Source organism: Gadus chalcogrammus, chromosome 1 (assembly GCF_026213295.1).
Source record: "Gadus chalcogrammus isolate NIFS_2021 chromosome 1, NIFS_Gcha_1.0, whole genome shotgun sequence".
In the NCBI taxonomy this organism is placed as follows: Eukaryota; Metazoa; Chordata; class Actinopteri; order Gadiformes; family Gadidae; genus Gadus; species Gadus chalcogrammus.
This window is the reverse complement of record NC_079412.1, coordinates 15,481,992-15,509,668: the sequence shown is the minus strand read 5'-3', so window position 1 is coordinate 15,509,668 and position 27,677 is coordinate 15,481,992. Positions and strand designations below refer to the sequence as shown.

The 27,677-nt window shown below is 47.1% G+C and overlaps 1 protein-coding gene across 4 annotated transcripts; it reads right to left on the bottom strand.

Moving 5' to 3' along the window:
* Positions 1 to 244: 244 nt before the first annotated feature.
* src (v-src avian sarcoma (Schmidt-Ruppin A-2) viral oncogene homolog) lies at positions 245 to 26,991 on the bottom strand. Of its 4 annotated transcripts, XM_056591482.1 has the most exons (14): positions 26,762 to 26,991; positions 12,613 to 12,883; positions 12,087 to 12,186; positions 10,859 to 10,876; positions 9,618 to 9,716; positions 9,291 to 9,317; positions 8,823 to 8,926; positions 7,520 to 7,669; positions 6,883 to 7,038; positions 5,517 to 5,696; positions 4,949 to 5,025; positions 4,461 to 4,614; positions 3,883 to 4,014; positions 2,945 to 3,162 (listed from the first exon to the last, which is right to left on the bottom strand). In XM_056591482.1, the coding sequence occupies exons 2-14, from the start codon at positions 12,872 to 12,874 to the stop codon at positions 2,954 to 2,956; spliced, it is 1,668 nt and encodes a 555-aa protein (XP_056447457.1). In that variant the 5' UTR covers positions 12,875 to 12,883; positions 26,762 to 26,991; the 3' UTR covers positions 2,945 to 2,953. The 4 variants fall into 4 exon arrangements, with proteins under 4 accessions (XP_056447485.1, XP_056447457.1, XP_056447466.1 ...); XM_056591491.1 differs by lacking the exon at positions 10,859 to 10,876 and having other exon boundaries at positions 26,762 to 26,990; XM_056591501.1 differs by lacking the exon at positions 9,291 to 9,317 and having other exon boundaries at positions 26,762 to 26,989.
* Positions 26,992 to 27,677: the final 686 nt, after the last annotated feature.

Here is a 27,677-nt window from a genome sequence, read left to right as displayed (position 1 = left end):
CAATATAACATTTCTACAATTTCTGATCCTATCTGACTTAACATTTGGTATCATTAGCCAGAATCGCATTGCGCAAAAAGCGCAACGTCTGAAATAAATAGGATACTCTTTCGCAGGTTTTTGAAAGTTGCCAACTTGCATAACTTCTAACTTGGTTTGAAATGATAAGCTTATGTCCTGCAAATAAAACAATGAGTGATGGATTAATGCTTAAAATGAATAACCTCACCAACACATTTGTCATTAAACCAATTTATTCCAACATTGTAACTGTAAGATTTAAACAAACGTATTTTACAAAGAAAATCTTTAAATTCCCATTGAATGCAGTAGAAAAGGGGATGTATAATATATTACAGATTGTAAAAATAACTGCATAGATAATAATATTTCAGGAACTGTTTCCATTGAACACATAATTAGAAAATATATATATTTTTTTCTCTTCCTTCAGACTGGGACGTGCTCATTGATAAGGCCCAGGAAATAATAAATAGATAAGAGAATGGTCGATTGTCTGGGGACAACAGACAAGCCAATGAATGAATGATGGCCTGATCTACGTTCTTCCAGCACTACCTCTTACCTACACGGGTCGTCATTCCTACAGGAAGAATACAAGCCTGGATCCCAGTGGTGACATTTTTTGCAACCATTTGATAAAATACATGCGCCCCATGCTAGTACAATAGTGTTATTTTGTTTGTTTCCTGAACTCAAAGAAACCGATGATGGGATGCCTTGTAAGTAGGATTAGACAAGCTGTTAATAAGCTTATAAATATCTGGGGAAAAAACCACAACGATGTAATACATGTTTTGAAAGAATGTAAATTAACGGGATGAATGGTACAGAAAATGGGGCCAAATGCATTAAGCACATCTTTTCACCGGCTAAACATGAATGCCTGAATACGTCTGAAAACAATACTGTTCAGAGAAAGTGTTGCTAACATGTTTCTTTTTTTCGATCAGGTACCCTGAGATGATATCCCGGGCTACAATATAATACCAAGAAAGAAAAACACGAATGAAGGTATTTCTGAAGGAATAAATAAAGATAAAGGTGATATTTACAATGTATCAGCAATACATTTACAATGCCTTTTTTTCTGAAAGGCCAATCATCTCCTATGCAAGTTGGAAAATGATTTCTGGCTTACCCCCCCAGAATAAATAAGAGCATTGCAATGATACATGAACATCCGCACCAAAAGAAGAACCAAGAAGGGTCTGCCCCTACTTTATGCGGGTAACAAATCAATTTGATTAGGGATTTAAAATATACTTCTCATTCTGAATTGAAAGAGTATCCAAATACTAAGCTCAGAATGAAGGGCACTAACTGAAGGTTAGGGAAGACAGTCAGGGTTAGGATGGAGCACTAATTCAGGGTGAGGAAAGAGGAATAGCATTAGGAATGGGTGACACCTAGAGGGTTAGGGTGAGGAAAGAGCCCCCACTACAGCGTTAGGGAAGGAAAATGGGTAAGGTTTAGGGCAGAGCACTAACTATAGGGTTAGGGAATAGCATGTACCAACTTGTTTAAGTATGAAATCCCCTGGCTCAATTTGATGAGATAGATGTATGTTTGAGTAAATTTTATCTTTAAAGGAATACCACATCCAAAATGCTTATTGGTTAAATGCTTTGTTATTATTTGATCATTTGGAGTCATTGAATTTAGCAGAAGTGGTTTATTAAACAATGTTTCCACAATAAACAATTTGGAAGCTCTTGTCAAAAGATCCTTGTATTATGAAGTGAGCTCATATCCGTTTGGTATAAACTCTCCGCAACAAGCCATGAGAGAACATGGTGGAATAAGATTGGATAAGAATCCCCCCCCTCCCCTTGTCGTGCCAGAGTCAGACCCCACGGTTAGTAAAGCTCAAAGTCATAAAAATACACCTTTAACTTTTAACAGTGTACAAAAGAGCAGCAATGTTCTGGTCCTCTCCCCTGTACTGAGAAGAGCACCGGTGATCAGTAGTCAGTTCCTTGTGTTAGAGACAGGAGTAGAAGAGGATGGGCTTAACTTCTCCCTGTTGGATGTTACACTGGTCCAAGTCCTGGAGATCCATCCAGGGTGACTGCATGTTCAGTTGAATAAGTTGTACACAGGCCCATGTCCGCCTCATTCCAAACCTCACAGCAGGTACGACTTACCAAATTACTATCCTCAGTGGTGCACAGTCATGGATGCTTCTAGAAACAAATATTAAACCAACCTTTACCTCAAAGAACACTCCAGTTGATCCAGGTATAAACCCCACCCACACTGATTAAATCAAAATGTGAAAAGTCTATAGTTTTCACACATAAACCAAAAAAATGGTTTAGTTAATTTTCATGAAAATTGGATGCTGCTTTAGTTTTATGATCCTAATTGGAAGACAAAGTTAATATACAACTGTTTGGAGTTTCAAACATGATCCTGAAATGAAACTTTCAGCAGGACATTGATAGTTCCTCATCTCTTAGGCAACCCCCCGTCGTCGTCTTTTAATGCACACGTCTGGAAATCTTCCCAGGTGTGTCAAAGTCAGGCGCAGGGTTTTAACCCGTCTACCAGGTAGAAATCCCCAGGTCTGAAGTACCATGAAGGCGCCTTAAAATCTATAATAAAGGATTCTTGGCTCCATTGTCGAAACCTCCTTAATAAAGCTTGACGCGCAAGCAAACACAGTGTAATGTACGATGGGCCTCCAAATGATTATACAATAGTGAGGGGAACGCCACACAACTCATTTGGAAGTCAGAGGTGAACCTAACCATCGTATACCTAGAGAGAGAGAGGCAGATTGTGAAAATGGATGACGCATGGTCTCTCTCTCCCTCTCTCTCCCTGCCTCTCTCAGTTTATATATGTGTGCATGCACATATCCTTACGCCTCTCTCTCTCCCTCTTTCTTTCCCCCATACACACACACACAGACACACAACCAGGGTCCTCAGAGGTTCTCCCCGGGCTGGTACTGGGGCTCGGTGGAGGTGAAGTAGTCCTCCAAGAAGCCCTGCAGGTACTCGAAGGTGGGCCTCTCCTCGGGCTCCTTGCGCCAGCAGGTTCCCATCAGCTCGTGCATGGACTCAGGGCACTCGGCTGGGCACGGCATCCTGTAGCCGCGCTCCACCTGGTCCAGGACCTCGCGGTTCACCATGCCTGGGGGAGGGAGGGAGGGGGCGTGAGGTCACCGTGACCCACAACAACATGGCAGTGGGGACAGTGGACCGCTTCTCATCAAATCAGCCCGTCGGCTGATGGGGGCCCAGCGAGGGCTCTGGACTCTGTAATCCCTATTCAAATTCAGATTCAACTTCAAAGCAATTAAGGTGCAGTTTGAATATTAATTGCACTATATGATAATTTCTATTCACCTGCACTTTAATTACTCTTTGCACTTCTATTTAGATGTCCGACTACATGTCATTGTCACTGTAATCTGCACAATGACAATAAAGTTGAATCTGAATCTGAATCCGAGTAGGGATTACAGAGAGCAGAGGCCTCGCCGGGTCCCTGTACAGTCTAGAACCGGTTGTTGTTAGTGTGTATGTCAAACATAATGTTTGACAAACAATATGCTTTGTTCTTTCAAAAAGGAAATCTACTGGTCTCTTATGTGTGTGTGTAAAAAAAAAAAAAAAAAGGCACAGCTTTCATACTTGGGTGTTGGTTCCCCTTTCTTTCTATTCAGTAATGTCATCTTTAAAATACTCACTACTACAACAAGTACAATATATGTTCTAGTTGGATCCTTCTTAAGCCAATATCGGTGCGAAACAATCAGCACAGTTGTTGCTTGAGCCCTGTTTTAAAGATGAATGAAAACTAATTAAATGTGCGTTCCCACGGTGTCATTTTGCGGACAGGCCCTCCTACCTGGATAGGGAACTCTGCCCTTGGTGGCCAGCTCAGTGAGCAGCACCCCGAACGACCAGACGTCCGACTTGATGGTGAAGCGGCCGTACAGCGCCGCCTCTGGGGCGGTCCACTTGATGGGGAACTTGGCTCCTGCCAGGTAGAGGCGGAGACACCACGGAGACAATGAAACAACTCATGAGCGAGCTGCGATACGGAGAGATATTATAACGAAGAGAGACGGATTTGCGCGATTGAATGAAGCGTTCAGAAGGCTACACGCCGTTGTTTTGAAAACATTACAGCCTCTTTTCCTAAGAATGGCAGAATAGGATGTTTTAGCTTGTCTTCCCGCCGGGAAAAGTGTACAGATGCTGGCTGTGTTTTTGTTGCTTTAAGCCAATAACGTGCATACAGATCCACACCTCCAGCAACATGATTGGTGGAGGTTATTGGTTGCTTTGTGTAATAAATACAAAGCAAAATAGCGTGAAGTGCCCAAGATTTGAACTGGTCTGCCATCAGATTCTAGTGTCAGACTAGTGGGAGTAGGCTTCATCTGCACTGTGGTACCGGAGGTCCAGCTGTCGGGGTCTCACCCTGGCGGGCCGTGTACTCGTTGTCCTCTATGAGCCGCGCCAGGCCGAAGTCGGCCACCTTGCACACCAGGTTGTCCCCCACCAGGATGTTGGCCGCCCGCAGGTCTCGGTGCACGTAGTTCATCCGCTCCACGTACGCCATCCCAGACGCAATCTACAGGGACACAGTCCAAAAAACGCTTTTTAAATACATTACGGATTTCTTATTATTTTAATCCAACACACAAGGCTGTGAAGGGCCAGAATTTTTTTTATGTTTTTGCATTTTGGCATCCAAGAGACTTGGGTTGTAAACTTACAATACAGCCCTGCTACATAAAACAACGTGATTTGCTTTGATTTTTTTTTCTATGAATCAAAACAAACATTCTGTGTGCTTAGGGCTTGACACACCTCCATAATAATACCAGATTGAAACCTTGTGTGACTCAGTCAAATGTTAGTCATCTAAGCAAAACCTTTCTGGTTCTGTTTTGTTTAGTGCCTACCTGTGACGCCATGTCGACGAGTTGAGGCAGACGAAGCATTTTACCCATGTCACCCTTCAGGAAGTCCAGTAAACTACCTGTTGGCAATAACATACCACTGTGTTATTGATAGTCATTGTTACCTACTGCAAGATATACAGTTACACCACGTTCACAACGGAGAAATAATAATATATAACAACCGACTCAGAGGTGTATGTAACATGCAGTAAGACTTAACAATTATCTTAGGAACAAACTGTAAGCTTCAATAACCTATTCATTAAGACTTAACAATTATTTGAAGACTTTTTGACTTTGCCTTTTTATCTTTTACATATGTATTTTCTTTTATTACTTGATTGTATGGTATGACTATGTGAAGCACTATGTGAGTCTGCCTTGTGTATGAAAATTGCTCGTGTATGATAAGCTGCATAGAAATCGGCTGTGCGTTTTTCTCATATATTCAGTAACACTTCAGTAAAAACCTTCATAGCAACATCCAGTAGGTGTTCATCCACATCCACATGGCAGTGATTATTCCACGGTAATGAACAGCGTGTTGCTGAACACGGGGACCTCTGACCTTGGCCCATGTACTCGGTGACGATGTAGATGGGCTCCTCCGACACCACGGCGTACAGCTGCACCAGCTTCTCGTGCCGCAGCTTCTTCATGACCTGCGCCTCCATCAGGAAGGCCTCGGGGGACATGGTGCCCGGCTTCAGGGTCTTGATGGCCACGCGCGTCGTGCCGTTCCACGTTCCTACGCCACCATAGGAGCGTCCGTCGCGTTAGTCAACCTCATATCCAATATTTCTTTCGCTTAAAACAAATACTTTCAGAAGTTTGTATCGTAGCTCGATATATCAAATTATACATTTAAAGGTGTAGTCTGAAGAATTGAGTGTCATCAAGTGGAACAGACTTGACAGAAATTATATATACAATTTCAAATTATTAAATAATAATCCTTTTATATATATATATATATATATTTTTTTTTTAATAGAGAAAAATAAGAATCGTGTCTTCGTAACCCTAGAATAAGCCCTTTATATCTACATAGAGGGCAGGTCCTCTTCCACGGAGACCGTCATGTTGCACTGCCATTTTTTTCTACAGAAGCCCAGAACGCACAACATTCCCCAATTTTGTGAGCTGTGATCTATATTTCTACAGGCTGAATAACTAACTATAAAGTATAAATCTATCAAGGAACCTAATCTCTTGAAACTTTGCTACTCAATGCTGTGGTAGACGATGATTTGATAATTTTGGGAGGTACCTATTGGCAACTTACAGGCCAGGACAGGCCACTGCAGCTTCTCTTACGTTGTTGGAAAAGGAGAGGTGTTTGGGGGGGAGGGGGGTATCGGTAACTTCATCATCACTAGATGCCAATATACCTTACAAACGTAACCTATAAGTGTTGATGACACAAATAAAAACTCACTTTAATCGCTTTGAATAAAAGCCTCTGCTAAATGACTGAATGGTAAATTAAGTAAATAAACCGTCAACTGTATGGACACAATTGCAGAAATCAACCAAGGAATAGAAAACACCATCAAGTACCATTGCGTGTTTATTCCCTTTCTTTTAATTAATATTATAGCATTTTGCCTCAAGTAATTTAGTTGGTTGGTTGGGTTGATGGCACTAAACATGTAGAATAATGAGATGTCATTATATGTCATATGAGCCACCAATAGAAGGTGCCATTATGTGTCATATGAGCCACGAATAGAAGGTGCCATTTCTGTCCCCAGACACCCCTACACATTCTCACACAGGGAACCAATACTGCCTTTTTAACCAGCTCTGAGGGAAATGAAACGACTAAGCATTTCCAAATGCGGTCATGACGTCATATATAAACCCCAAGCAGGTTCTGCGAGTCACCTTTGACACGGATATCGGCGTCGTGTTGCCCTCCTGCCTTTACTCACCCATCCAGACCTCTCCGAAGCAGCCCTGGCCCAGTTTGAGGTCCAGCCGCAGCGAGTCCCGAGGGATCTCCCAGGCATCCTTGGCCAGCCCTTGGGTCTGGGGCTTCAGGATGGGGCACACGTCCGACAGAGAGTGGCACAGGCCGTCTGCGTGCTCTGGGCGAGGGGGAAGAGAGACATGGTTAGGGCAGTGATCAAGTTTATTTTTTTCATCCATTGGCTTGTTCATTCTGCCTTTGAAATGTCAACATATTTAGATATGGAATTAATAATTTACCAGCGCAGCGAAGGGATTTCTTAGATTAGCTTGCGTTGTCTGATGAACAGCCAAAAGCACCACAACTAATATTAGCATTTCAAAGGCTAATGTTAAATATTTCTTAGTTGATGAATGGATAAAAAGAAGAATCAATAAGTGGTTTAAGGCAAACAAACAAATGACTTTCTCAGTACTAGAGTTCAGCCTTGAGACACCCGTTCTGAACGTAACAAAATACCTTCACAATCATTTTATATTCTCATACATTTTTTGTTCGTTCTTATTCTTTCAAAATGTTCGCCTCCGCAATTATTTGTATATGTGCTGTGATCCCCGGGACTGAATGAGGAACAGTATTTTCCTATCTGGTCAACTCACTGCGGTAGTGGTTGACCAGCAGCTGCAGGTTGGTGAACTGCGTGCGTGATGTGATGTAGAAGCCGCCGCTGTCCAGCTTCCTGATCTTGTAGTGTTTCACGTTTAACCCTTTGGTGTTGTCGTAGTCGAGGACAGACAGACAGTAGGCACCTGGCAACAGAGAAAGGCGTGGTCAAATGAATTGGTATTTTAAACGGATTGTATCAACTAAAACCTTTATTTATTTTGTTTAAAAATAAATAAAAAGTAATGACGATGAAATAAAAATCATTGATCATCATTAATTGTAATGTTGATCATTACAATTAAAGTAATAATGACTGTTATCATTACAATAAAAGTAATAATGACTGTAATAATACTTTTATGCTTTTCAAATGTTTAACTTTTTATATATATATTCTTTTGTCCTTTATGCTTTTCTTTTATGTCTTCAAGTCTCTACAAAAAGTGCTGTATGGTAAAATGCATTATTATTAAAAAAGCCAACTACAATACAGTCATTCCGCCATCAGAGGGCAATCTCAGCCTGACAATCTACAGCAGGTTAATGAATTCCTCTGTTCTCGGTCACAAGGAGGTCTGATATGGCCTACGGATGAGCAGCACGCTACGTCCTGGCTTCCCGTTGACCTACTTCTACCGCCCACCCCCCGCCCCCCCACAACCGCCCCCTCAGGGACGCAGTACCGTTCAGCTCCCATACAACACAGAGCATGTGCATAGAGCTCTGCCGGTTAAGCTAACATGCAAATTATTTAACACAAACTCGTCGGCCTCTTATGCTCCTATGATCGTGTGAGCTCTACGTGTGTGTCTTTGTGTGTTTGTGTGTGTGCACCTGACACACGAGCATAAGATGTAAACACGGCAGACAGCTGGGGGATATCCAGAGCGATTGTGGGGGTGCTTCAGTGGCAGCGGGGAAGATTCATGTTTGAGTCACAGTGAAACCCTTGGGGCTCCACTGCATGTCCCAAGTTCCTCAAAACATAGAATGAGCGGACTATAGAAGTCGTGTCGTACCGTAGGGACGCCATACGAACCAACTAACTCAAATGAGGAAGAATCAAATCAGATGATCATAAATAAGAATAGGTTTAAAGCCACGGCAAGATAACTCTAAGATATCTCTAAAGACAACAGGATACCATCTCGAGCATCAACAGCGCGTCTCTACTCAAGATAATGCATCATCAACGCAATAGTTGATTGTTTTGCCTGATTATATTTTGTTTGATGACGTGAAACAGACTTGTGTTGTGTTGAACGCTGAGGTTTTCTTACACTGCAGAACACTCACCTTTGGTCGTCTCACTCTCTCGCACCAGGAACGTTCCTCTCCTGTTCTCCAAACTCAGCAGAAGCCTCTCCGACTCCCGACGCGTGATCTTACCAAAGTACCACCTGAGAGAGAGAGGGGTAGAGTGGGAGATAGAGAGATTTAGGGATGTGGAAGACAGATGTAGAGAGAGAGATGTGGAGAGAGAGACAGAGGTAGAGATGGAGACAGAGGTAGAGATGGAGACAGAGACAGAGACAGAGACAGAGAGAGAGAGAGAGAGAGAGAGACAGACAGGTAGAGAGAGTGAAAGAACACAAGTTGGCAAATGGGTCCAGGGGGGGTAAAATTAACAATGTAGGTTTGAAAGGAAAGAAGAAAGAAAGAAAGGAGGCAAACAAGTGAGTCATGGAGTCACTGGGGAACTATCTGTCCACGCTGCACTGGAGCAGTACAGTGTGTACAGATGAGGAGAGGAAAGATGCTTACCTGGACTCCATGGTCAGTCTGATATGACTGGTGGAGCAGAAGAAGAAATAAAAGGAAGGAGAAACGAAGATGTTAGAAAAAGGTTAGAAAACCATGAAATGGAAGTTCACAGGCTGCATTACTCTTAAGGAGTGGAGCTCATTAAAAGGAGCCATGGGTACACAGTACAAAGAGGCAAAAATACATTTGCGCTGAATTTAAACAGAAATTGGCAACGTAAAAAGAATGCATTAGTGCACCACTTGCGTGACGAAAGGGATAGATAAGAGAGACAGAGAGAGAGAGAAAGGGGGCGAGATGCATGTTTGAAAAAGGATGGGGATTTACTCTTCTGCCTGGATGGAGTCTGAAGGAGCCACATAGTTGCTGGGGATGTATCCACTCTCTCCGGTGTTGAGCGAGCGAGCGAGCCACCAGTCCCCTTCTCTGGTGGGTAAAGGAGAGAACACACACATTTATACAAATCGGACACACCGGAAAGGACCCTTGGTGATGATGGTAGGGAGGGCTATACATTAAAACTACGTGCTACATGTGTCATAAAAACTGCTTCAACAGACCAGCTCCAAAAACAACACCGTTTTAGTTTTTTTCTCTCTGACTTCTGAACCATGGTCATAAAGTGATCCAATGCACACACTTTTGAACACTAGCGCACCGTGAGTATCTTAAGGGGGATTATCCAAGCATCGCCCACACCACCGACCCCGCCTACTGATGGCGTCCAGAGGTCAACCTCAGGGTAGGCTTTGGCGAGTTCCGTGCTAGAGTGCCGGACTTAGTAGCTACGGTGTCCACAGGGACCCATGTTAAAACACGCTACCACGTGACGTCATGCATCTCCGGGGGGGGGGACGGGGAAAGGGACGCGTGGTGATACATGATGTGGAGCAGATCCAGTGTATTGAAGTGCATGCTATCATATTGTGACGAACGGACAGTAGGACAAAAGCTCTGCCGTCAGAGTTTGGGTGAAACTCTTTTTTTTTGTTAAAGTGACAAAACACGTTTAATTAGTTGTGTGTTTGTATGAAAGGCTGTGGCAACATGGTATGGTTTATTGACAGCCCTGTATTGTCCAAGGCTTTATGTGAAGGACAGCAGCAACATGGTCTGATTCAGTGGTTTAAATTATGGATCTGGTAGCATCATGGCAATAGCGTGTAATGCTTGAAGCCTTATAGATAGCCTTGTTACATTATGCATATATTTTTTAATATTAGATGAAGAGGTGAATAACATGACATTATATTCAGATCATACAGTGAGCCTTTAACAAGGCAGCATCTTAAGTACTAAAGATACCTTTGGGGCTTGAAAACACTGGATCCACGCCTCACTGACTACAAAGGGAGTGTGGGAATGGGAATGAAACGGTGTGTGTGTGTCGATCTAACCAAAGATATGTTAGGGTGAGCAAGCGTGGGGGTCCCCAGGGTGATGTTTTGGGGGGACGGGTGATGAAAACACACATGGATAAAACAAATATGAAATGAAGTGGGCCAACACGTGCATTCACATAGAAAATACAAACCAAAAAAACGAATCAAAAAGGATGTTTCACAAACCTGCTGTTTACCTTCCTCCTATTAAAACACAGAGCAGCGTTGAGCGGCGGAGGAGGAAAATAAGAGAGGGGAAGAGAGCGAAGGAGAGAGGAGGGTCAGAGATAAGAGGCGACCGCGTGTCCACACAGCAGCAGGTACAGTACGCTCGTACAGGACACGGGAGACAATAACAGAGGTTAAACACAACACGTCGTCCACCGCTGAGGAAAGCATCCTCACCGCCGGGCTCGAAGCCGCTCAGCACTTACACAGGTCTTCAATTCCTTGGATTGTTTCTGAATCGAAGTCTTTCCTGGTTAACACCCGAATCCAATGCATCAAAATCACCACTAAGGGTTTAATTAATACATTAAGAGGAGGGGGACAGAGAGAGAGAGAGAAAATGAAGAACGAAAGTGGGACAAGGGTAAGGAAAAAGGCAATGTGTGCTTATCGTACAATAGGTTGCATCAATCAGAAACCTAACCGAAGGCAGGGGGGAGGCGGGGGGGGGCACTCTTGAACGTAACCCCTTACAGACCATTAGCATGTGCTGAGTAATGTCAACAGAGTCAGTAGTAGTAGTAGTAGTGTGGTGGTAGAGACCGTGTGCTTGACCCAGTAATGGACCGCCCCTCCCTCCGAGGTCGGGGTCTCTCACTCGGAGCGGGAGGGGGGGGGGGGGGGGGGAGACGCACGGCTAATCCAGCCATTGTCCTCGGCCCAGACCTTCTAGGTCACCCCGCTATTAACTGCATCGGCTTGGCCCCCCCCTGGATCACTGTAGCGAGCACCCCCCGGCCCCCCCCGGCCCCCCCCTGCCCCCTCAGCGATCCCATTGGTTGGTATGCAGCCAATCATAAAGGGGTTTGTACAGTGTGTTGTGTATAGTTCACCCATATTTTAGCCGTGGCAGTGCAGGAGCTGATTTGGGGGGGGGGGGGGGGGGCATACAGGGGGATACGTGTCAGTTAGCACAAATAAAAGGTATTGTTGGGTCGTGGGGGGGTCAGGAAGAGGGCTTGTGACTTGTACGTTGACAACACTATTGGCTACAGTGTTGATGCATCCGGCCTGCCTGTGTTAGTGATTCTATATAAACAGTCACCCTGTCGATGCGTGTGTGCATGAAAGGGGAAAGGGGGGGGTTGGCAGGGGGCTGTTTGCATTAGCTCCAGTCGGTGTACTCGAAGCAGTACTTTCCCTTGGCAGGTTTGATCACATCCATCGTTTGGTGTCGTTTTCTTACATGTTGTTGACAATCTGCAGGCGTTCGCCCTTCCTGAAGGACAGATCGGAGGCCGTCCGGGATTCGTAGTCGTATAACGCCACAAAGGTCGTCACGCCCCCTGTTGGCAGAGATAGATCATCGTAACGTGGTGGAAAAAAACGAAATATGTCTTTTGGCGGGGAGCCTAAACTTCTACGTGCCCCCGGAAGACCGGCGGCGGGACTCGAGAGACACGACGTGGATCAGAGGGAAGAGTGTGAAGGGGGAGGCTGCCCCATTTAAAATATGTACATCCGGCAATACATCCTTCTGTTAAAGATGAAGCACATTCATTCAAATACAATGCTGACCAGCGGTGGGTGTGACGCAAACAACGGATAAAACAGTGCTTTGTTATCGCCATTAATTTTATTCTTGTGTTTGGCTGCCTCGGAAACCAAACAAACATCTTCATGTAGGCCAAGGTCAAGGGCCCGTTAAAGTAGTGTGAGGCGGGCGTAAGAGGTCAACGCCACAACGGACCGCCAGGTCATCGGGATCCTACCTGATAGCGTGCATCTGTTGTTCGGGGAGGCGGCGTTGCTGGTGTCCACGCCCCCAAACAGCGCCATCTCCGCCTTATTGGCCGACGGCTGACTGCCACGCATGGAGGTTCCGTCCCCCGCCCCCGAGATCCGATTGGGCGTCACGGACTGCTGGTTGGGGTTGAGGTGGTGGCCTCCGACTCCGCCCCCCGCGGTGAGGTTGTCGTCGACGCTCCGCGTGCGCTGGCCCGCGTCCTTCGCCTTGCTCTTGGACCCCCCCATGGCCTAGGCCTGCCAGACACAACACACATGGGAGATAGTGAGCCAGCAGACCCGACGACAACAGACAGCTCAGACGTTCCTCCTCGGGAGCATCACTACCCCCGTGATGACCCGTACCTCCTGCCATTCCTTCTTGCTCACGGGCACTGCAGCTTGCTCTACAGCCCCTTCACCGTGTGTAACAATCAAACACGCGAGCCAAACACAAACATCCACGACAAAACGGGATGCGATTTCCGTTGATTAGCATCTTCAATGTGAAGGTTTATCCTCCGGATGGTCCCTTTAGCAAAGTGTATATATATATATATATATATATATATATATATACTGATAATTAAAAAAATTTGGTCTGAGGTTTACTAAGTCAGTAGGTCTACTAAGTGAGCAAACAATAATTGTTATTGTGCAAAATAACTCGTATACCTAATACAACAAATGCAATATTTAAATGTCGATTTAGTCATTGAAGTCAAACGAAAAGTCCCGGAAAGCGCCACATGTGCAGTGCGGCGTGCGTCTGGGATGGGGCATGCGGTACGGGCCGGGTGGTGTCATGGAAGCAGAGCACCAGTGCCATCCGGGAGATCAGTCATGCATTCCCAGGACACATTCCCGGGGATGGGCTGATGCCAGATGCAGTAACCAGAGATTCGGTGAAGACCCACAAGGGCCGCCGCAGCGTCATGAAGGCCCACAAAAACCAACTCCCCAGGGATGCCCCCCGGCAGCTGTCAGTCGGCTGCCCTGAACGCCTCCTCCGCCGGAGCCGACGCGAGGCATACATGCCGAACACACCCTGCCTGCATGCATTCATATGACTGTAAAACGCACCCTTCAGACACCAAAGAGACAAGAGAGCCTGTATGGGGGTGTGCGTGTGCAATACACACACACACACACACACACACACACACACACACACACACACACACACACACACACACACACACACACACACACACACACACACACACACACACACACACACACACACACACACACACACACACACCAAGGGGTGGGGCGTGAGCTCATAGAAGCATCAAAATAAAACATTTAATACCATTTTGACTTTGCACCCCAGTAGGCGATCAAATAAGCACGATGTAGAAACCACCCTTCCTGATTTGCTAAAAAATGTGTAAGTGAATTGAAAAGCTTATGATGGGTGTGTGTGTGTGGGGGGGGGGGGGGGACTGCTGGAAAAGTAGGCGTTGAGCGTGGAGGGGCCAGTACCTGGCTCTCGCTTCATCCTGGCTAAAACGACGCACTGCATGCAGCCTCTCTTACCACCTCATCCATCTCCCGCTCTCATTTCGCTGTAAATTCTCAAGCCTCGCTGCTTACTCAGGCATGCGTTAAGTATCTCTGGCCTGTGTAATGACAGCTTAGAAGGAGGGAAATCATTACGCTAAGCCAAGGATAATTTAGGGGCTCAAGCCCTCACTATCATGGTCCGGTATAGCCACAAGGGGGCTGGCTACAGAATACAGATTCACACACTGCATTTCTGTTTGTAGCGCGAGAGAAAATGAATAACAAGGCGAAATAAGAATAAATACTATTGGAGAGCTTTATGAATGAATAATAGAGGAGTGGAGATTGGGTGTTTGTTTAAATGTGTGCGTTCTCCTCAGACACGCATCAAAGTGCACTCACACTCATATGTTGCAATACTGGCAGGCCATCTTTGTAAGGCTAATCCACCAGATAGCTGGATGGTTAATTAGGAAGGGTATTGTTAGATGACGGTTTACATTGTTAGTTAGCTGAAAAAGAATCACTTCATATTCTGAACCAATTAATATTTTTTTTTGGATGAATGGAGACATTGTCTGTTGTCACTTTACTCTTCATGCCGGTCAGGGGGACAAAAAGAGCTGGTCTGAGCGCAAACAAAAACACGAGGCAGCTATATGGAGTGATGAAGGCGTTGGGGTCGCTTCCGACTGCTTCCTACTTTAAACAAAGGCCTCCATTGTCGACGGAAAGCACGCGACAAACACAAGACTCAGTGGGAAGAGAGAACGTGGTAGCGTTAGTTAGCCTGTCCCAGACACTCCGGTCCTCAGAAGGCAGTCCCTACACACAAGCAAGCGCAGAGACGAACCGTCATCCACTCGCACACCAAACTCTGGACGCCCAGTTTGGTGCGCCAGTGTTAATGTGCGCCGGGGTGTCGTTCCCGACTGAGCAACGGGCCGGATGGAGACGGAGGCTGATCTGGGTCCAGTTGAGCCTGCGGCGGAGCACCCCATAGGCCCGCGTTCTCAGTGGGAAGAAGCCCGCAGGAGTACCCCCCCTCTGGCACGAGGCAGGGGGCCGAGAGGGGTAGAGGGGGATGGCAGTGTGTGTGGGGAGGGGAGGGGAGGGGAGGGGGGCTGGGGGATGTGTTTAATTATGCACCAGATCTGGCAAGCCATTCCAAATCCCTTCCCAGGTCTCACGGGCATTGAACGGGAAGTCTTTCTTCCCAGATCCCCTACTGCATGCTTGTGTTATTATGTATATGCTTGTGTTAATACTCGATAACAGCCCAATGCATGGCTGTTGCTGAGTATTTTGGATGGAATTAATACATTCTAGGCTACAGTAACACAACCGGTATTCTGCTTGTGGCAGCCAAACAGTGAACCCACTGACCCAGAAAACGGTCTCCGATGACGTTCTGCCTCGAACACTGCACCCCTCCACTCCCTCCGTTTTAATGGCAGCTTTTATGGAACAAGTTAAATCCATCGGGTTTGATTACGATATCCTCAATACTCTGTACAGTACACTGCAGGGACCAGAGAAGTCCTCAGAAGAAGAGACAGTTAAACTCTCCCAGGAGGAGGAGCGGCAGGTCAGGGCCTGCACGATGGGAAGGATGATAACTACATCGTCTTTGTCTGAGAGCTCTGTTGGGACTTGTCCCGGCCGATCTGCCCTGCTCAACGGCCCAACAGCTCTAAGGGCCTCGGGACGGGACGGGACGGGACGGGGGGGGGGGGGGAGGAGGGAGAGTGCAACCTCTCGCTAGTGAACCTCTGCAGTGGCTTCCATCTCTGTTAGTTTGTTTTGGTAACGCGTGGCTTTGTTGCTTGTTTGTTATTTTGAATGACACTGGACTCAATGACGGCGAGTTTGTTTCCTTTACTGCATTAGGTTGTTTTTCATAGAATAAAAAGGACAAGCTGGTCGGCGATGGCTTGTTGGCTGGCTGACCGGTCGTACTTATTATTATATGCAACAGTACAGTATCAAATCCGACATGCGGTTGAAAGCAAGTGATGGCGTGACTAAGTCAACACACACAGACAGACAAGCACGCACGCACAATCTGGCTGACAGTGACCAGGGAACATCAGGGGCCAGACCTCCACTGTTTTGTTGTTTTTTAACCCATTTACATAAGCACACATAAATTGTGCCGTGTGTGTGCCTCAGCACTCTAGAATATAAATAAACTTTTCACATTATGCATGATCTCGTGCCGGTTTCACAGAGTTTACTGGGAATGTTAAAAAATATAGAATAATAATCACCTATCCAGATGGAGTGAACAACAGGCAGGCACAGACAGACAAACAGGTAATTCCCTGTCATGTGCGCTGCGTTTCCACACAGTTGCGACTTTAAGCAGTGCTCTAATCCCCCACAGGTTCAGCGGCGGAGACAGCTGTACGTAAGGTGAGGTAGCCCACGTTTTTTCCATTGCTAAACCTGTTTTGGCGTGGCCAGGTATGCCTCACAGACTGATAGCTGCAGTCTCTGAACCTGAGGAGCGGCCTATAAAACCAGGTGTACGCTAGCTGGACTAGGCTACATTTTACACTGTGTGAGTGACACGGATAGGGGCTGACGTTTAGCTGGGGCTGACGCCTTTTTTGTTCTTATCTGCAAACAATAGCATTTTTTTGGTTAATACCTGAGGACAATGTAAATGCACCAGTGTTATGATCTAGCACGGGGTAGGAGCCGGTATGGCGCAGGGCAAAGTGTGTGCATGCGTGTGTGTTTATAGTGAACACATGAATAAGTACGCCTGCCTGCACGCGAAGCGCCCCCTGCATTTCTGATCGCATGTGAAACGTGCCTACCGCGGCGACAGATACGTTCTTCCATCTTTACTGCTTTCTGTGTAATTACGAGTGCGTGGGTTAGGGGGGGCTTGGCTCCTGCCGCAGCCAATCGCAGCGTAAATCCAGCCCCTGCATGTTCCGCCCAGATTATCAACATCAGTCCCCTAATCTGGTGCACCGGGTACAAGGCTGGCATTCCATGTGGGGAGGCTGTGAGACGACTTGAGTTAGCGGGAACACATCCGCGCTGGATGGACCGGTTGAGCCGCTGCCTCCCGTCTGCTCCAGTCGAGTGATTCCCGACGTGCAGCCAGCAGCAGCCCATCCTCCGAGGCCTGGATCCAGCAGCGGCATCACAGCAATCAGCAATGCGCACATTAGCTCCGCAGCCACTCACATCAGCACCGCACACACACGCAAATCAACAGAGTGCCCCTCGCACAGACCTCAGCACAGCTGCTCCAAAGAAATACAAGCATAGGGGAAATGCGTCTACTGTTGGTCACACACTAAATTTCCCATACAACCCGCCGCCACAAAACCAACCGGGGGGCTCTACCCGAGCGTGATGTCGCGGTTGGTTTGGAGTGTGGCACAGACAACAAATATACGCCTTAAACGCACACGTACACACAAGACTTTGTTTATGGACAAATTTTTGGTTCTCCTCTTTCTGAAATGGGAAGCAGGACCTGGCTGACGGGATACCGTTCACATGGTTGGCCACTCTGACCAGAGTGGTTTGCGTCAGAGCTTCCACGCTTCCTCTTCCAGTTAACCTGCGTGACAATCATTAACCAAGGACAGAGGGTTCATCTCTTGCGTAGCAGAGGGATATAATACTTGCACTGTGTTTGGGGCTAGATGTGAGGATGAGTAGATCAACTACTCAGGCTGCTCGCAGGGAGACGTGGGGGGGGGGGGGGGGTCACCTGCACCAATGCGTTGTGTATCCAACAGTCAGGAAGATCCTCCATGTTTGGAGGAGGGGAGGTATAAACAAACTCCCTCGGTGGTAGGCCATTGCAAAGTTCAGGAGTGTGTGTGTGTGTGTGTGTGTGTGTGTGTGTGTGTGTGTGTGTGTGTGTGTGTGTGTGTGTGTGTGTGTGTGTGTGTGTGTGTGTGTGTGTGTGTGTGTGTGTGTGTTATTGGGAGGTGCTGAAGTCAATATTTACCACTACATACACACAGGCCCACCGTTACCATGGAGGCGATTCCTAGCATTCCGCGCGCTGTATGCTATCTCTACACAGACACAAATGCTTGGTTTTCTATCCAACACACTTTGAGTGAATGTTATTTGTGATGAGTAAAATAAGAAGGGTTAAGTCTGTTGGTCATGTTTGGGGAGTCTGTCACTTCTCTAAAACATCAGCCACACACGGAGAGAAAAGGGAGAAAGACAGCGAGAGAGGAAGAGAACAGCAGGCAAGAGAGAAAGTACCTGGGGAAATTCTTTCCATCCAGACAGTTTTTGTGGGTTGTGCCACGTGAGGGTCTAGTACAGGAAAACTGTTTACTGCTTCCCCCAGCCCAGGAGCTCACAGTGTTCTGGTTCTCATAATAGGATCAAAGCTGTGAGCCTTTATCCTGCTCAATGTGGGGTGTGTGCCTTAAAAGCAATCTAGGCAAAAAATTGATTGCTAGAAACCTAGAAACCAATTCTGACGACAAGGACAGCAGCACAGAGTTGGACACATCTCAGAAGCAAGCTGTAAGTCTCTAACAACCTGGGATTCAATCATATGATCAAGTGGGACTCAACCTCATGTTCACATTGGACTCAACCTCATGTTCACATTGGACTCAACCTCATGTTCAAGTGGGACTCAACCTCATGTTCAAGTGGGACTCAACCTCATGTTCACATTGGGCTCAACCTCATGTTCACATTGGACTCAACCTCATGTTCACATGGGATTTCTTTCCCCCTTTTTCTCCAATTTACAAAACAAACCCTGGCATCCACCGCGTGTTCCCTCGTCTAAACTCTAATCTAAAATCTTCTAATCTAAAAGTGACACACATCAAATTATTTGAAGCAAGATAATATCTGGGCCATTTCTGAAGAGATGATACATGCCAGCGTTTCCTTAGCAACAAAGGGGAAGGGGAAAATAACTGTATGCCTGTCTAGTGATTACCGAGCCTGACATCGCCAGACCAATCGCAAATGCTTATTAGTCTGGAACCTCTCAGTTCATTTTTCAATTTCCCCAAGGGTGTTATCAACGGCCACAGACCAAAATGCCTCTGGACGTGATTGGATGGACCGACAACAAATCAAAAAGGTACAAATAAATCAGGGGCAGCAATTGCCGTTGTTTATGAAGATGCCTCAGCGGTACTCTGTACAGTCATGGTCTCAAAACCCGCCCCACAGTAAATGAACGGTGGTGATGGCCCCACCCGGACCAGGTCTGCTGGAAATGTGTCTGAGCTGGAGGGCGGCCAGGCGAAGATGTCAGAGCAAATGAAACATGAGCTGGCTGAGACGTCTGGTTCCCAGGCTACCGATTAGGAGGGCCCCATCCATAATCCTCCTCTTTCGGCCCTCATCTTCTCCCCATGATTAAATTAACAACAACAATAAAAGCTTTTATCTTTTCCAGACCTTTTTTTTTATGTTTGTAAAAGTCCCTTGGCGACTACAGGGAAAAATGTGTTGGGCTATGAGCTTCATTTTAACGTCAGGGTTTTCAATGGGTTGGGTCCATTCTAAGGGCCCGGGTCTGGCTGAGGCAGCCTGGTCCGGTGAGGGGGGGCCTTGACAGTGAGAGTGGTCAGAGCGGCGCTGCAGCGGTGTCTGTGTAGGGTGAGATGATAAGGATGGTGCAGTGGTAGTCACAGCGGTTCTAGATGTGTTCTGACAGAGATTCTTGTGTTCTGAGGCTGCAGGAGATTTGCTGCGAAGGAGCTTGAAGAGTGCACCCTTATAATTGGAAGCGTAAATATAACTATGCAATTTTTTTTTTTTTATGGATTTATAAGCCTTAGGCCTTAGCTATAGTAGACTACAGGGACCCCTGATGTATTTGTACTGATTTAATTCAAAATCTCTATTTGGAAGGGTGCAGCAGAAACTGTTATTTTTCTGTCTTTATGCACTGCAATATACTGCCCTTTAGACAAGAGGGAAGAGAGTCATAGAAGTCTTATTGTTTATTGTTTTTAGCTTTTGTTCAACTTTTAATGTTGAATCAACCTCATTGTCGTCAGTTTCTTCTGCCTCTCCCTCCAGCCCGTCACATGGTCTCAGACGCCAGACACTTTCCGCAGCAGGCGTCAGCGTGATTAACACAATACCCCCAAAAAACTGCATCATTATCAAAAACAGAGCTGAGGAAATTCTATTCACAATTGAAATACAGAATAAGAAGGAGCTTGAGAGAGAGAGAGAGGTTTAACGACCCCCCCCCCCCGTCCTCCCACATACTTACACTGGCTGCTTATCTCTGATGAGGAGGAGGAGGAGGAGGGAGGAAGAGGGGTAATGTTTAACAAAAAAAGGACTTAAATTCTTCCCCTGATGTACAGGGACACGAAAGCCATTAGTGACATGAGGATGGGAAAGAAAGAAAACACCATCCCATTTTATCCATTTCCCTCAATATGATTAAAGCCGCAGGCGTCCCCGAAGAGATCCAGCCTTACTTACTTACGTACTTATCCTGCCTCATGCGATAGGGGGAATTTGTTTCACAGAGGAGGGGGGGAACTCAATCAAAGAACAACGACAAGAACCGCTAGACATGCTCTGAACGTGCTCTGAACAGCGGCTGGGACCAGATCGCTGGCCTATACACGCACCATAACACATGTTATCTTTTGTGTTTTCCTGGTCCGTTTGTCATCTAAAACCTGGACCAAGCCCTAGTAGGCCCAGTATTGACTCACGCACTCCGATTGGAGGGACTCTTCCCGGGTCGTCGGGTCTGATGTCAGAGAGAAAGCCGATAACAGGATGACATACACTCTCCCCGGAGACAGCTGAGGGCCGCGTGCTTCTGTGGTGTCTCGTCTTGGCCATTTCCCTTTATTTATTTTTCCATATTCCATAATCCAGTCTGCCTCTATTAAGAAGTGTCTGAGAGAGCTTTGATGCTCCATTCTGCTGAGCAATGTTCAAAAAAGAGACTAGACTACAACACAGAACTTTGACATGACACATGTATTACACAGCCATGCGTTCCAGGTTGGAATAAAATTGTGATTTTTCAAGTCTACGTTTATGACTAAAATGACATAGTGTGTGTGTGTGTGTGTGTGTGTGTGTGTGTGTGTGTGTGTGTGTGTGTGTGTGTGTGTGTGTGTGTGTGTGTGTGTGTGTGTGTGTGTGTGTGTGTGTGTGTGTGTGTGTGCATGTGTATGTGTGTGTGTGTGTGTGTGTGTGTCACGGTGCAGGAATGCAAGAGTGGAAGAGAGAGGGCGAGTTCCAACTCCTGTCCCTCTCTCGAGGTATGCAGCACAGGTAGAGACACTCTGTCCTCAATATGGGGAGAAACACACGCAAACCCAGAACATTCCATGGTTGTCATGGGCATGGCAACATGTCGAATTGGGGAGGGTTTATAACATATCTCAGAGATTAGTAGGACAACCAGCTCTCGGTTCATTTGAATATAAGTGAGGGAAAACATGCCACATGGCAGTAATAAATACCTTAATGGACATTTGACGGTGCACTTATGCTTGCCTGGACATAAAAAGTAAGTTTCAGTTGGGCTGCTTTATCGTAAAAGTCAAGGCAAATTCTAGAGGGTGTTTATCCCAGTTACAGTCTCCGAGTGGTGCCCAGGCCGACTCTGACAGCAGAGAGCTGGGGCTGCAAAGCAATGAAAAGCCCTGTAATCTACAATACTGCACATGTGAAATACTGTTAAAGTGTCGCGCGTGGAAGAAAGGACAAAACAAAGGCAAACAAGATTTTCAATAGAGCACTGTTTGGGTGCTCCCGTCGCTGTGGTCACCAAGAACACTGCTCACAGTGAACTCCACTCCTCTGACAGCTACAATAGAGTTGAACTTCTCCATCAGTGACAAATAGTGCGGTATGTCCCCATAACCCCTCATACCCCTCATAACGATAAGGGCATAAGCCAGCAGCGAAACGGCACAGTTTCAGCATCAAACATTAAAAACATTTCCCTGTGGCAAAAAGGTAACCATAAACAGGTCCCCGCAGTGGTATTTCCATAACTGATTGGAGGTAAAGCATCCCTCCTCCCCATCCCCTCGAACTCACCCCCACCCCCACAACCACCACCTCACCCCCACAACCACCACCTCACCACCACCTCAGGCTCAAACACAAAGGGGAGGATTTGCTCCTCCAGCCCCCCCCCTTCGAATCAACACACCCCTGATTTCAATATTCAAAACGCAGCCGTCAGGATGCTGACTTTCAGACAACAACAGCAGCGAGGAGACTTCCTTAAGAAACCACAGGGATCTCATCAAAGGAGCTCTCCTAACTCCACCTCACCTCACTTCAGCCCCCCGGCCCCAGCCGTACCATGTCCCACCACCTTCCCCAAAACAGGGGGGAGGTGGGTGGGTAAACAGGAGGTGGCAGACAGGTGGGGAACAGGGAGGTCAGAGTCGGGGAGACATTGTTGACATGCTGAACCCAGTGGTGCTCGCCAAGTATGTCCCAGACCGTAGGTACGGCGCCAACCAAATTCTCTCTCACACACACACACACACACACACACACACACACACACACACACGCACACACACACACACACACACACACACACACACACACACACACACACACACACACACACACACACACACACACACACACGCGTTGTCCTCTCTATAGCTACATAACTTCCATATCAAAATTCCTCAGCGCCTTAAGAATGTTTATCCTACTTGGAAAAAAATGGGTCCCTGCAAAGTTAAAAATAGATTTCGGAAAAGAGGAGCTCACGACACAGAATAACAATGCCTGGGATGTACAATCCGAAAGGCTTTTACACTCAATGTTTTACTACATCACAGTCAAGAGGGCCCGGAGAAAGGATGTGAGACTGCATGGTTCCTCCTGCAGGCACCTTGCTCACCATCAAATCCACATGTAGGAAATGTCCCATAAATATTGTTTCAGTCACATGACCCCCCCGCACGACAAGAGCAGGACAGCCGGGGGCAGCCTGCTGCTGGGCTCTCTGAGAACACAGGACCCATGCCAGGACACTCTCGTGTTCTCCCCCTTCGCCACGGAGCAGAGCAAAGGAAGGAAGGAAGGACTTGAGATGGAAGGAGTGGGTTTAGATTGAGCAGGAGTCCATGCCAGTCATGTTCTCCTCTTCCCCTCCGCCCAGTCAGCCTCCTCATCATCCTCATCATCAAGATCATCTTCAGCCTCTTCACCATCCTCTTCATCATCATCCCGGGTTCGTGCCGGGCTTCCACAGCTGCGTCCACACACAAAGACCCACAGACACACTGACAGGGCTTCTTTGGCTTTTTCTCTGAAAGCCAAAGAAGAAGCCTTTCCTGTCAACAGCCAATCCCAGCTCCCTTGTCCCTGTGTGTTGTGTAGTGGTTCTGTGTGTGCATCACCCCTTGTGTTGTGTAGTGGATCTGTGTGTGCATCTCCCCTTGTGTCGTGTAGTGGTTCTGTACGTCCATGTCCCCATGTGTTGTGTAGTGGTTTTGTACGTCCATGTCCCCATGTGTTGTGTAGTGGTTCTGTACGTCCATGTCCCCTTGTGTTGTGTAGTGGTTCTGTACGTCCATGTCCCCTTGTGTTTTGTAGCAGTTCTGTGCGTGAGGGTGAGGATGGCGGGTGCGGGTAAGGATGGCGGGGGGGGGGGGGGGGGTATCTCTACACAATGCCAACAGTGGAGGGATTCAGGGGAAGATGCGGTCCTCTTGCCCCGTTCCCACAGCGCACTGACAGGAAGTGGACTTGGGGGGGATGCAGGGAAGATGACAAGCCCTCCTCTGTTCCTCTTTATCAAAACCACTCAGACGCTCCATTCAAAAGGGCCAAAGCAGCCTCTCTCTCATGGAGAACTGAAAGGGTAGATTGAGGAAAGTCGCAGTTGCCCGGGTAGGGTTCATTATTATTCAACTGCTAAGCCTTTAATAGGAGAAACAGACAGCTTTGGGGCTTTCTCTGAACGCAATGGCACAATTGCTGATTGATGGGAAAATTGACCAGAGATGTTACAATATGTTTTACACCTAAGGCTCAAAACTAAGGGTTTCACTTGCCCGCCCAACAGAAATGACAAGAAGAATGTACGACGTCTAAACCATACCACCCCCTGCGGCGATGGAGAGAGAGGGTAAAGGATAGGAAGGAGCGAGTGAGACATGGTGGGGATTGGCCTTTGGGTGGGAAAGAGGGAGAGGGGGGGAAGGGGGGGGTATAACAGGTGGTAGTGGCATTCCATTACCCAAAAGCAAATAGTCTTGTTAAGGAATGGCCACCATTCTGCACCCAAAACTGGGCCAGTGCGACAGAGGTTTGGTGTCTGCCACATGAAATATTCAATGGCTGCATCAGCAGGAGGTCGTAGCAAATCCTATAATCGTATAACCCCCCCTCCCCCCCCCCCACCCCACCCCACCCCATCCCATCCCAAACCCACCCACAATGCACTCTGATCATAAAATATCTCTCTTGACTCTCTCTCTCACTCTCTCTCTCTCTCTCTCTGTAGTAAATTATACATCTCGCTGCCAAATTGAGGAGTGCCTGATGCCTGGCTTAAAAACAAGTGTTTTGTTTGTTAAGCACTCTGTAGCCATGAGGGAGCATTACGTTGATTCCTCAAAGCGAGTGGACCCGACTCCATTAGTCAGTTCTGGAGATGCTGACGGCTCATTTACAGTACCCCTCCCACCGTACAGCTGGTCTGCGGCCCCTCTATGAGTTAACCATCTTGGACCCCCGGTCATCAGCTGTGGTATCACTTGCAGTTTCACCTCGCGAGCGTTGGGGAAGAACAAGTTAAACGGGGACACTCTGTGTGCAAATGATATCAGAGACCCGCTCGCTCCTCCTCTCATGGACGGCGTTCCACCATTCATTCTGCTCTGAGCGGGCGAACGAGCGAAGAAAACAAACGGACCTGCACAACAAGACATTAGATAAACTAAAGACTAAGGACTAAATACTATGAGGATAGTATCTCTCGGACGCCTGATAATAAATAGCCTGGTCTGAATGCGAGCCCTGAATGGGCCCCTTCTCTCTCCGGTTGAAAGCACAAAGACCATGTTGAAAAAGGAAACAAACTTGCCTTTAAAAACAAAAAGAGGGCCGGATAGGCGACGGGCCCCAGGAAACAAGCGGCTCATTGACGCCAAGAGCCCACGTATCACCCTGAGAGACAGTCAGACAGGCAGTCAGACAGACAGACCTCGCAGGCAGGCAGGCAGAACCCTCCAGCGTAAGTGAGAACAAAAGCGCTCCCGTCCATTGGGCCATGTTGCCAATCAACAGGAATGTCAGCACGGACCCCAGGAGCCACTTCCAGGCCCCCGCTGCACCACCCTGCACCAGCCACGGCAAGCCCCCCCCCCCCCCCCCCCCCCCACACACTAGTCCATGAAGCCTGACGTCTGGACATTAGACAGCATCACAATGGAACCACCTAGTACCACTTTGACACAACACGTTCTCCCTGGCTGATTGGCTCTCCGGTGGAGACTACAGCTGGTGAGCCATTGGGGCACACTCTCCAGTTAAACCCGTCATGACATGTCTACTGTATAGTTGACAGGGTGGGACACGGTCTGACGCCAAACATTGGCCGTCTTTGTTAAGAATAATCTAAGAATAGGGGTGCTTTGAACAGGAGGATAATTCTTGTTAACATTTTTTAGATCAAAGTCATGCCTGACCTGGACTGCTTAAAACTGGCACATACTTGCTTGGCCCAATATGGACATTTATTTTAGCAAATAAAATACAGTTGTACTCCACTAGTGCCAAACATCATAATTCTCCCAGGAGCATGACCAAAACACAAAACAAGGCCATACTATCAGCTGTAGAGGATTATTTACACACTGGAATGCTGCAGTGATTCGAAATCGCATTAAGGAATTTATGAAAGGACATTTAGAAACAACTTCAAATATATTCTTATTTGACATTTCTGAGCTTGAACGGCTTCAACAGATTGAGTGTGTGCGTGTGTGTGTGTGTGTGTGTTTGGTATTCACCGAACTTTTCGACAACAGGGAAGTTACAAGAAGTAAGATACAATCGAGAATCGAAAATGATTTCAAGTCTATCTATGCTGTAAGACGTCATTGTCTGTTACTTCGCGGTTAGGACACATTTTGCTTGGTAGTCAAGTTGGAGACTTCAGTGGGAAACTAATCCTGTGCATATGACACAGCCCATGTTTTGGGGAAAGGCAGGGCATTTTCCATAAGACAGGCTCAATGGTCATAAAATACGCCTACATGACTACAGGTGTAGACATTGTCCGACGAGAGAATTAGAGGCTACAAAACCAGATCGCTTAAAACATGCAAAGAGTTGACACAAGTATCGCGCAGGCCTATACGTTATCTGTTCCCAGACAGCGGCGTCTCGGCAATTCAGAGCGGAGCTTGCCCCAAACACGAACATGGTGCGCAGCCAAAATCGAGTGCTGTTATGATGGGGGGGAAAAAGCTTCGCTACAATACAACTATACACCCTTAAGTTAAATTATGTGGTGTACCAACACTATTCAAATAATTATTATGAAATACATAGTGCATTTTAATTAGCCTCGAGCTCCTGAACATATAGAATATCAGAATTTAAAAGGTGTTCCTAAGAAAATAACTCACTTACCGAAGGTTATCGGGAGACGCTACGGAATTGTTTTTCCAATGGCCAGCCGCCGGAAGATTGACGTCAAACCATGAGGGGAACTGTTCGAGGAGAGCAAAATCAAAACGTTGCTTTCAGACTGCGAATGATTGTCGATGCTTACACAGCAGCAGCGAGTCGATGCCAGAGCGGTGGTGGTGGCGAGATATCCCATTCAGGGCTAGGGGCGGGCTAGTGAGGTGAGGGATCCCGTTCAGGGCTAGGGGCGGGCTAGTGAGGTGAGGGATCCCATTCAGGGCTAGGGGAGGGCTAGTGAGGTGAGGGATCCCGTTCAGGGCTAGGGGCGGGCTAGTGAGGTGAGGGATCCCATTCAGGGCTAGGGGCGGGCTAGTGATGCGAGAGATCCCACCCAGGACTAGGGGCTGGCTGGTGAGGAGAGAGATCCCATTCAGGGCTCGGGGCGGGCTAGTGAGGTGAGGGATCCCATTCAGGGCTAGGAGAGGGCTAGTGAGGTGAGGGATCCCATCCAGGTCTATAGGGACTGGCAGTGGCTGGTGAGGAGAGAAATCCCATTCAAGACTTGGGCTAGGCTAGTGAGGTGAAGGATCACATTCAGGACTGGGGTCGGGCTATTGAGGCAAAGTGTCCGATCCAAGGCTATAGGGTCTGGCTGGTGAGGCGAGGGATCCCATTCTGAACTAGGGGCTTCTTGACGTCATGACGGTGAAGGCTGTCAATGCGCAACAGCTGTAAGAACTGCCACAAACATTGATCTCAAGTGTTTAAACACAACGTTAGGCTACTTCATAACTGGTCAAAAATCTCTCCGATAACGACAATATATACTCTTGCTTTCATTCAAACAGACCGGTAGGCATACAAAAGTTGGTCCAATTGCGAACAGGGAAACATCCAGGATCCAAACACTGGTGGTGAA